We start from the raw sequence: 10907 nt of genomic DNA, 5'->3' as shown, positions 1-10907 counted from the left end.
TTACGAATAGTGTTTGAACACTTAACAATATTCAGTAATCAAACACTATTTTTTTTTATCAAAGAGGAAAAAAATATCTTACTTTATAGTAGGGCTATGAGCTTATAAGTTGGTAATAAAATTATAGGTCTATAATCTTAGAGGAAAGATAAATTATTTATTTATTTATTTATTTTGAGAGAAAACTGAGGTAATTCATTAACTTCCAAATATTATAATGATTATGCCTGATACACAAAGAGGAAAGGAGATACAGTGACGACTCTTTGACACAAGCCTCACACTTGGATTAAGAATAGTGTCTGAACACTTAACTATATTCAGTAACCAAACACTATTTTTTTTTATCAGAGAGAAAAAAAATATCTACTTTATAGTAGGGTTATGAGCTTGTAAGTTGGTAATGAAATTATAGGTCTACAATCTTAGAGAAAAGATAAATTATTTATTTTGAGAGAATACTAAGATAATTCATACTTTCAAAGATTACAATGATTATGACTAATATACAAAGAGAAAGGGAGATAGAGCGACAATTCTTTGACACAAGCCTCACACTTGACTTAGGAATAGTGTCTGAACACTTAACAATATTCAGTAATCAAACACTATTTTTTTAATCAAAGAAGAAAAAAAATATCTTACTTTATAATAAGGTTATGAGCTTGGTAATAAAATTATAGGCCTATAATCTTAGAGGAAAGATAAATTATTTATTTTGAGAGAAAACTGAAATAATTCATACTTCCAAAGATTACAATGATTATGACTGATACACAAAGAAGAAGGGAGATAGAGCAACAATTCTTTGAATACAAACCTCACACTTGGCTTAGGAATAGTGTCTGAACACTTAACAATATTCAGTAATCAAACACTATTTTTTTAATCAAAGAGGAAAAAAAATATCTTACTTTATAATAAGGTTATGAGCTTGGTAATAAAATTATAGGCCTATAATCTTAGAGGAAAGATAAATTATTTATTTTGAGAGAAAACTGAAATAATTCATACTTCCAAAGATTACAATGATTATGACTGATACACAAAGAAGAAGGGAGATAGAGCAACAATTCTTTGAATACAAACCTCACACTTGGCTTAGGAATAGTATTTCAACACTTAACAATATTCAGTAATCAAACACTATTTTCTTTATCAAAGAAGAAAAAAAATATCTTACTTTATAATAGGGCTATGAGCTTATAAGTTGGTAATGAAATTATAGGCCTACAATCTTAGAGGAAAGATAAATTATTTATTTATTTATTTATTTTGAGAGAAAACTGAGGTAATTCATTAACTTCCAAATATTATAATGATTATGCGTGATACATAAAGTGGAAGGGAGATACAGCGACGACTCTTTGACACAAGCCTCACACTTGGATTAGAAATAGTGTCTGAACACTTAATTATATTCAGTAACCAAACACTATATTTTTTATCAGAGAGAAAAAAATATCTTACTTTATAGTAGGGTTATGAGCTTGTAAGTTGGTAATGAAACTATAGGCCCACAATCTTAGACGAAAAATAAATTATTTATTTATTTATTTTGAGAGAAAACTGAGGTAATTCATTAACTTCCAAAGATTACACAAAGAGGAAGGGAGATAAAACGACAACTCTTTGACATAAGCCTCACACTTGGCTTATAATAGACAGTGCTATAATTTAATCTAGAAGAGCATAAACTCAAATAATAAAATGAAGAGTAGTCAAAAATATTTCCCAAAAACAAAGAGCCTCGCATTCAGCATTACTAATCTAATAATTGTAGGTTCTATTAGTCTAGCAGTCTAAAACAAGGCCTTGAGAATTCACAAAGGTAGGAGGATCAATGATTACCCAATTGTAACTCAAATCAAAGAGAGAGAAAAATAAATCAAAACACTCTAATTTTGCTCTACACAAACGCCGATCAGCACATACTACTCTATGAAGAAGTCTCAACGATCTCCCTCTAGGCCCTCGCACCCATCTAGAATGACCTCTCTATGTCTCGGTGAGGCCAGTCGGCAAAGAACACACTAAGTAAGGCAGGCTCAATGTGATGAAACTACTACACTAATAGTGTTCGCGTGGCTATCAATCTTGGATCTGGTGAGGTGAAGAAGAGCGGTGACGATGGTGAAGTGTAGTGGTAGGGAGCGAAAGTGCAAATGGGTTTAGGACGATATCCAAGCATAGTGGTGGAAGATAGAAGGGAGTGGCGATAGTGGAAGGATGGTGTCCAAGCACGAATCTAGTGAGGAAGGGGAGTAGAATTATAATGAAGAAGACAGTGAGAACAGTGGAGAGGAGTCGTTGACTTCACATTTTTCTTATATATCCTTATTTTCTCTCTAAAATCAACACATTTTTTCTTTACATTCTTTATATCACACTAAAGATAATAATTGCACTCTTAAGTTTATTTTATAACCAAACATCCAGTATTCTCGCCTAGTTTAAGATATCTAAAGTAAGACTGAATTATAAGTCCAGCCAGTTGCGTTCAAGAGCTAGACTCAAACCTAAGCGAGGAAGTTTCTAAGAAGGTCTAGTTTAGTCAAAAACTTAATTTTTTAAATAAATCATGTAATATTTAAACACCATTCACCATGGATTAATGTCAAAACCATGGACATTGGCCTCCGCCCTAGTCAAAAGGGGGTGGTGGGATTAGCCCATGATCCAAAGAAAACAAATATAATATAACTTTGCAACAAAGAGCAAGTATTAATTAAAAACTAAAAGATATGTCTCCTAATTCTAACACAAGAATTATTACACACACAACTAAGAAAAGATTGGAAAAATGAAAACCACATCATCATCGCCAATAGTTTTCAATGCTACTCTCTCTCTCTCTCTCTCTCTCTCTCTCTCTCTCTCTCTCTCTCTCTCTCTCTCTCTCTCTCTCTCTCTCTATTTTTTACATTAGTCGTGGGCACCGACCAATTAAACCACACCCATAGCTTATACTCAAAGATTAGATTAATGAGGCAAAAAAATATATAAAATTATGCTCAATTTTGACTCCTCTAATTTTAAAATGGAGCTCCAGCTGCTGTCTGCTGATGAACTTGATGACTTCTTTTCTTTATTTTTATTTTTTTAATATTTTTTTTTGGTAGAAACCACACCCTTACATTGGACTCCAACAACTCATAACTATCAACTGCCAATGGTTTTCTTTTAGGGCTAATTACATCTTAACCCCTTTTATGTAATTATATAACTTTCACTATTTTGCTACAAACTCTGTTAGGAAAAAATATTAAAAATTTGACTAACTAATTTGATAAACAAAAATGCATTTACCATCTTTATGTTAAATGTGGATTTTGAAAGAATTAGAGAAGATCGATTTAGAGTTTGATATTAAGAGAAATTATCATAAATATCACTAAAAGAGAAGATGGAAATATTGGAAGAAAGAGGCAGTCGTTTAGATTAAAATATTTCTAAAAAAATATTAACCGAGGAGGCTTAGTGATATATTTAAATAATATAAAGAATGTATATGTCCAATTTTCTTCTTGAGAGGGGGGTTAATATATAATTAAGCCTTTTTTTATTATTAATATGTGCTCTTAGTGCTCTTCAATAGATATATTAGTTTTCTTTTAAAAGGAGCATAAGTGGTTAGGCCTATCACCTTTGACGGTCAAAAGTTGATAGATATTTAAGTTCGTGTTGGATTGAATCAGGTTAGATTAAATTTTAACAATTTATTTAACAAATAAATTAAAATGAGATCTCAAATGGGTTATTCAGATTTATACTAGTTGTATTTGAGTTATACTTGTATTATTGAGCTTAAATGAGTTGAAGAGATATATAACATGATCTGCGTAATAATCAGATTAGATAAGTCATATTGAATTTATAATCAATACAATAATTTATAATCAATAGTCGATTAGACTAAGTTCAAATTTATTTAACACCTTCGAGTTCATATTAAATTATTAGATCTAAGTCAAAAAAAAAAAATGCCACCCATGGTTACTAGAAGAAAGAAAAGAAAAATTCCAATTCAAGAATATTCAGTTCAACACCTAATAAAGATCCAAATCAACTCAAGAAGACTAAATAAAAGGAAAAAAAAAAAGGCTATAAAATTCTCCTACTTTTTCTCCACGAAACCTCCAAGAAAACGGGCTGCGGAGCTTCTACCCGCATTACCACTAAACCCGCCAATAGATTTCTCTCTCTCTCTCTCTCTATCTCTTCCGGTCAAAATTCCGTAGTCAACTGAACGTGCTAATTGTACGGTTCTGGATCAGCTGTGAAGCTAAAACAGCAAGGTTGTTTCAGACCAATGGAACTGCCCCAGATGGGTGGTTGTGGGTGGTTGTGGTTGTTGTTTTGACCAAACTAGCCCTGCCTCAAAATGGACGACATCAGCATTTTCCCTTTTAGATACAAACGACAAAATAAAATATTATTCTTATCGACCATATATATATAAATAAATTTATATATTTTTAAAATCACACATAAAATACTCATCAAACCAGTAGTTTATATATAAGAAAAAGATATTAAACGTTCAATTTATCTCAATAACAAATACCAGACAACGTTTAAATTTGAGCAAGGGTCAATATCGGTAAAACATTTGTGAAAGAGGGGTAGTTTAGTCAAAAGGTCATCTTCTATATCTCCTTCCTTATTTGACGGAAGACCATCTAGACGTACGCTGGGTTGGAGATTTTCTCGTCTTCTCTCCCACGGCAGACCCCAAAATCTAGGCCAAGTTATGGGAACCGACGTGGGAAACGATACAAGAGAAATTTCTTAACAGGGGAAACTTGGTATTTATTTAATAAAATCATTTTGAGCACTATCTATTTTATATTCACAAAGTTAGGAAAGTAGTGTGTAACACATCAGGGAAGAGAATTATCTCTCTCCTTCCTTCCTAATTTGGTGACATTATAATTTAATCTATAATATTATTGTTAATGCACATGTATACTGAATAACAATAACAATTAATTAAAATAATTCTGTCAGATTTCACTCATTTTAATTTTCAATGTAGTGAGTTGGAAGAGACTTAGGAAGAGAAACACAAGTTTTAAAAAAGTTATTAAAATCATCTATTAAATTAAGTATTTATGAACTAAGTTGGTCATGAGATCGACTTTAACTCTAAACAATTATTATTGTGGATAAAATTGTTTGATAGTTGGTGATGGCTTTGGCTCAGTTAATACCTCAGCGGTACGATTGAGTTGAAGGAGCTCGAAAGTGTGATGGCTTGTAGCAATATTGGCGTGATATTTTGTTCGGCTTAGTATATTGGCTAAAAACTTACTTAGATTTTAGTGTCTTTATATCTAGAGAGGGTTGACTCTTTGTTCAGCTCATATCTAGCCTTCAGACCCTTGAATAATTAAAAACAAATTAAGTATTTATAAGTCATAAGTGTAATGTATGACTATATGAAAGTTAACATCAACTACTAATTTTTGAATATAAATTGAATAAATATTTTATTTAGTAAAGTCTATAAATAGTATAAAGTATGTATATGCTTAGCTTTATTATTACTCTCCTACATCCACCCCCACAAAACTTTTCAAGGAAGAGAATATATGCTTCCCACTCCCATCACGATTCCCGTTTCCCAGGCGTTATAAATAATAGCACTTGCCTAGCCGAAGGAAGACACAAACCGAAATCATCCATTAGATAAAACTTTTACCTGGTAGTTGTAGTGCCCACCAAGTGTTTGCGAAAATGCACAAGGTCTCCTCCCTCTCCTCCCTCGGCATCTCCGATGACATCTCCTCCGCCTTCTTCCGCCCCATCCTCGCCACCCCCTCCCCTCGCTCCTCCCGCCCCCACCACAAGCGGATCAAGATCTCCATCATCGGGGCCGGCAACGTTGGCATGGCGATCGCCCAGACCATCCTCACACAGGACCTCGCCGACGAGATCGCCCTCGTCGACGCCCTCCCCGACAAGCTCCGCGGTGAGATGCTCGACCTCCAGCACGCCGCAGCGTTCCTCCCCCGCACCCAGATCGTGTCCGGCACCGACTACGCTGTCACCGCCGGGTCCGATCTGGCGATCATCACCGCCGGGGCGAGGCAGATCCCGGGGGAGACGAGGCTGGATCTGCTCCACAGGAACGTCGCGCTCTTCCGCAAGATCGTGCCGCCGCTTGCCGAGAAGTCGCCAGAGGCGCTGCTCCTGGTGGTCTCCAACCCCGTGGATCTGCTCACCTACGTTGCTTGGAAGCTCTCTGGGTTCCCCCCCAATCGGGTTATCGGATCCGGCACGAATCTCGACTCGTCCAGGTTCCGGTTCCTCCTCGCCGATCACCTCCAGGTCAACGCTAAGGACGTCCAAGTAAGTCTCAATTACCATTTTGCCCTTTGCATTGCTTCCACATAGAAGCGAATTTGGTGGCCCAATTGAAGGCGGGAGGATCCGCGCCTCTCAGCCTATAGGAGAATTTTGAGGAAATTTATATTTTACACCCTGCCTTTTTTGTTTTAGCTTTTTACGTTTCACACCCCGCCTTTTCTCGGATTAATAACAAAGGATAAAGGACGTGGGGGTGAATCATCCGCGGCAGTTATCCTTATCCAACTAACCTACTAAGCCATTGACCAATGTCGCCCGTCCACGTCTTAGATATCAAATTACATTTTTGCCCTTGCTACTCTTTCCCAAGTCCATAATAAAATGCCTGACATGTAGTACGGATCGGTTCTTCGGGCAGAAGATCGTGTCCAGATAGGGATGCAGGAATTTTCCTGCATCCATACGTTTAGCTGGAGATTTCTTTTTAACTTTGTGGCTGGCATTGGATAGGATATTTCTTATTTGCTTACTTTTTCGTATTAATAAAAATATCTCGAACCATCTATTATATTATAAGTTTACCATCTAACGAGGAAGGCAAAGATTAAAGTAAAAAATAGTGAAAAGATAGGGTGTAAATCGAAATAAACATACAAGGAAGGGTGTGAAATGAAAATTTTCCTTTTTTTTTTTTCTTCGACTCTCAGTTGGGTTACTAACGGTCGGCTCCCAGTTCTTTGGGTTTTCTGTAATAAATTTAGAGTATTTTGCATTTCAACCCTACGATTGTGCATATTTACCTTAAAAGAAAATTTATCTTAGAGTGGATCAGATGTACATATAAATTGGAGCTTTGCGTTGTTTTCTTTTATGTAGGTTTTACTGGTTATCTACAAGAATTCCGCAAGGAATAAATGTTGGAATTCTACTGTAATCCAAATCTCTTTCTTATCTTTCTAACCCTCTTGCATTGTATCTATTGACAGGCGTACATGGTCGGAGAACACGGCGACAGCTCAGTGGCCCTCTGGTCGAGCATCAGCCTCGGCGGCGTTCCTGTCCTGAGTTCCCTCCGGGATAACGACATCCCCTTCGAGCAAGCTGTCCTGGAGGATATCCGCAAGGCGGTCGTGGGCAGCGCCTACGAGGTGATCCGCCTCAAGGGCTACACGTCATGGGCCATCGGCTACTCCGTGGCCAACCTCGCGTGGTCCCTCCTCCGCGACCAGCGCCTCATCCACCCCGTCTCCCTCCTCGCCAAGGGATTCCACGGCATCCCCGCTGACCAAGAGGTCTTCCTTAGCCTCCCCGCGCAGCTCGGCCGCAACGGCGTGCTCGGGGTGGCGAAGGTGCAGCTCACTAAAGAGGAGGCAAAGCGGCTGCAGCAGTCGGCAGAGACATTGTGGGGGTTACAGAAGCAGCTGGACTTGTGAGCCTTGCTTTAATATAGGTGTTTCTGCTCTTGCTGCTGGTGTTATGTTGCTTATTTTGCTAATAATAGTCGTCAGTCCCAGTCTACATGCATGAGTAACTTTTTGTCTTTTGAGAAGGTCTTCCATTCCTTTTTTTTGCTTGGACTGATATAGTTGCAAGGAAAGAAAAGGTTTATTTGTCTAATACTTCTATCTAGAAATCATATTTGTTAAACGTGTTTGTAAGCAGGCAATTTGTATGAAAGACCAAAATAATTTATTTATTTTGAATTTTTATAGCACCTCTTTTATTTGTCTCACTTTGTAGAATTATCCAAATTTTCTTTCTATCTAAGGAATTCAGGTTTTACTAATAGCAAGATTGAACTTTTAAAAATGAATATATTTATTTTTATATTAAGTACATATATTTTTATAATGAAATAGTATAATTTACACCAGAGATGCCGATATGTACCAAAAATGCATATTTTTTCTATTCTAAAATATTAAAAGATTTTTCTTTTTTGCAAATGTACCAAGAAATTCAGTAGACTGTAGACATCATATTTGGGCTTTTGTAGCGATGAGATGTCTTTAGTCTGTTAGATAAAATATGAGATGATGAAAGCTTTTTGTGTTACCTATAACTATATTAGGTGAGGTAGAACACCTCTTTAAAAAGGTCAACATAGGGTAGATGGAATACTTCAATAGAAATTGAGAGAGAGAGAGAGAGAGAGAGAGAGGAGGACTTCTATTTTTGTCATATAAGAAAACGGATTTTGGTTGATGTAATAAGATAGTTCTCAAAGATGTGAGACACATATCAGATATTTAGCATAACTTAATATCTGTTGGTAAGTTGAATACAGTGGGATACAAAAATTTCTTTAGTAGAGGACGTTGAAAAATTACAAATATACTATTTTAATTGCAAGAGGGAAACAATGTTGCTTCAACTCCTAGAAAAAAAGTGGACGCTGGGAGTAGACATGATCATTGGGCGGGCCGGGCCGGGCTTTTTGGACCAATCGGGCTTAAGTATTTGTTCATGGCTTGACCCACCAATCACTCGGGCCGGGCTAGAATAGTCTAGCCCGTTACCGCCCGTCGGCCTGTGAGAGATCGGGCTAGCCGGTCGGACCGGGCCGGCTCGACCAACCAATCACTCGGCCCAACCCATATTTTAGCTATTTTTAGAATTTTTTTAACTATTAGCTTATTTTTTTAAAAAATATTTATATTCCTCCATTTAAAAAATAATTAAAATAAATTAAATTTTTTTAAAGGTGTGCTTAAAATAATGCAAAACAGTACAATACTTTTAAAATTACTGTAGCATACGGGCATGCTACAGTAGCAATGGCAAATTACTGTAGCATACGGGCAGGCTACTGTAGCAGAATGAGCGGGCCTAGTTGCGGGCCAAACGGGCGGGCTTTTGGGCCGGGTCGGGCGGGCAAAGGGTTGGCCCGTACCGCCCATGGATAGTTCGAGCTTGGGTTGGGCCGGGCCTAAACCGGGTCCGGGCCGGACTTAGCCCGGTCCAAACCGAGCCGGGTCGGGCCGGGCATGGGTGGGCTGGGCCCTTTAATCATGTCTAGCTGGGAGTGATAACATCCCAAAAAAAAGGGCGCACACGTGTGGGGTTCCTTCTCCCCCCTCACTTTTTTTTTTCTTTCCTTCTTTTCTTTTTCTTTATTCTTTCTTCTTCCCGTCGGTGGTCCTTTCCCCCTTTCTTCTTCTTGCTGCATCAGAGCGTCGTCGGAACAGCCGACCCCCTTGATCGAAGCACCGGAGCTCCCTCATCCTCCAGGTAAGTTTGATTTACAATTCATTAATTTATTTTGAGTTTTCCTTCAGTTTTCCCCCCTCGTGGTCTCGCCAGGGGTTTAGTCGGCTTCTTCTCGGTGGCGCCATTTGTGGGGCGTGCTGGCCCCTAGGGGAGGCTACTCATAATAGCCTCTCCTTATCAGATTTAAGGTGGTTTTCTAGCCACCTTCGTCGTCGGCTAGGCTACCTGATCAGCAGGTTAGTTTTCTCTTCACGAGGAGTTATTGTGGGCCCCAAAATTTGGGCCCTCGTGGTCGGAGCTGCCAGGCAGCCCCTCGCCTTGGCGAGGACGGTCCTCGCCGTCGGTCGCCCCTGGCTGGTGGGAAGATTTTAGTGGGGTTAGTTGGGACTGTCGGTGACCGGTGATGTCGGCAGCTCGCTCACCCCACTAGTGGGTGCATTGGTGGGTTGTGAGTGGCCATTGGCCCCTTTGTTGGCCAGTCGGTAATGCGGGTGCCTTCCTCAGCCAGTTGGCGGGGTGTCGGTCGGCGTGCTGGCGGTAGTGCCCGCCGGCAGCCCCTTCCTTTCTCTTCCTCAGCTAGGCTAAGTTGAGGAGGGGGGGAGGCTAGTTGGGTTTGGCCAAGCCCTGCCTTGGTGGGCTGCAACCCAGCCCAAGGCTACTTGGGTAAGATGTAGCCTAGCCTAAGTGTGGTTTGGGTTAGGTTTGGCTGGTGTCAACCCAGCCCATGTTGGGTTTGGGTTGGGTGCAGCCCAACCCATGTAATTGTGGGTTGGGGTGCGGCCCAACCTATGTTGTTTGGGGTTGTGCTGCAGCCTAACCCAAGTTAGTGGTGTGTTGGGTTGGGCTGCTATCAACCCATCCTATGTTGGATTTGGGCTGAGTGCAGCCTAGCCCATGAGTTGAGCTGCTGCGTTGCCTATGTTGTGGGTTGGGCTATGGCCAAGTGACTTTCGTTTTGATTTGGGCTGGCCCATGTGTCTTTAATTATTATTTAAATTGTGGTAGTCTTTTTTTATCCTTTTTAATTAATGATCATTGTCAACTTGCTAATTATAATAATTGTTGTAAATCAATTTTACTGAATTAGATTATGGTCTTTGAGTGTCATTGCTAATTGCTTCTAACTGGGAATTAGCTCTTAGTAGAGTTTAACGTTGTCGATTATGTTTTTGGTTAAATTAATTTTACCAATAGAGTCGGTGATCGGAGTGTATTCGTATTAATTGCTCTTATTGGAGAATTAATATAGATTAATATAGAGACATGGAATTAAGCAAATTGCGCTATTTAACGAAGCAGATTAATTAAATATGACTTCGTGAACTACTGTAAATTGATTATAATTAGTGAATGATATTTGAGGTAAATTATTTCAATTACGTTTA

The 10907-nt window shown here is 38.7% G+C and overlaps 1 protein-coding gene across 1 annotated transcript; it reads left to right on the top strand.

Moving 5' to 3' along the window:
- The first annotated feature begins 5542 nt into the window (after window positions 1-5542).
- On the top strand, window positions 5543-8026 carry LOC140801358 (L-lactate dehydrogenase A-like). Its single transcript, XM_073156434.1, has 2 exons — window positions 5543-6354; window positions 7299-8026. The coding sequence occupies exons 1-2, from the start codon at window positions 5740-5742 to the stop codon at window positions 7743-7745; spliced, it is 1062 nt and encodes a 353-aa protein (XP_073012535.1). The 5' UTR covers window positions 5543-5739; the 3' UTR covers window positions 7746-8026.
- The last annotated feature ends 2881 nt before the right edge of the window (window positions 8027-10907 follow it).

The sequence above is a fragment of the Typha latifolia genome, chromosome 14, assembly GCF_019914945.1.
Source record: "Typha latifolia isolate L0001 chromosome 14, TyphaL0001v2, whole genome shotgun sequence".
Taxonomy (NCBI): domain Eukaryota; kingdom Viridiplantae; phylum Streptophyta; class Magnoliopsida; order Poales; family Typhaceae; genus Typha; species Typha latifolia.
The sequence above is the reverse complement of the archived record's forward strand: the minus strand, read 5'-3'. Positions and strand labels throughout refer to the sequence as shown.

Bases quoted from the DNA above. Each gene is read 5' to 3' on its own strand.
- LOC140801358 (XM_073156434.1), top strand. From the start codon at position 5,740: ATGCACAAGGTCTCCTCCCTCTCCTCCCTCGGCATCTCCGATGACATC. The intron at 6,355-7,298 runs GTAAGTCTCAAT...ATCTATTGACAG, and splicing joins TCAACGCTAAGGACGTCCAA to GCGTACATGGTCGGAGAACA.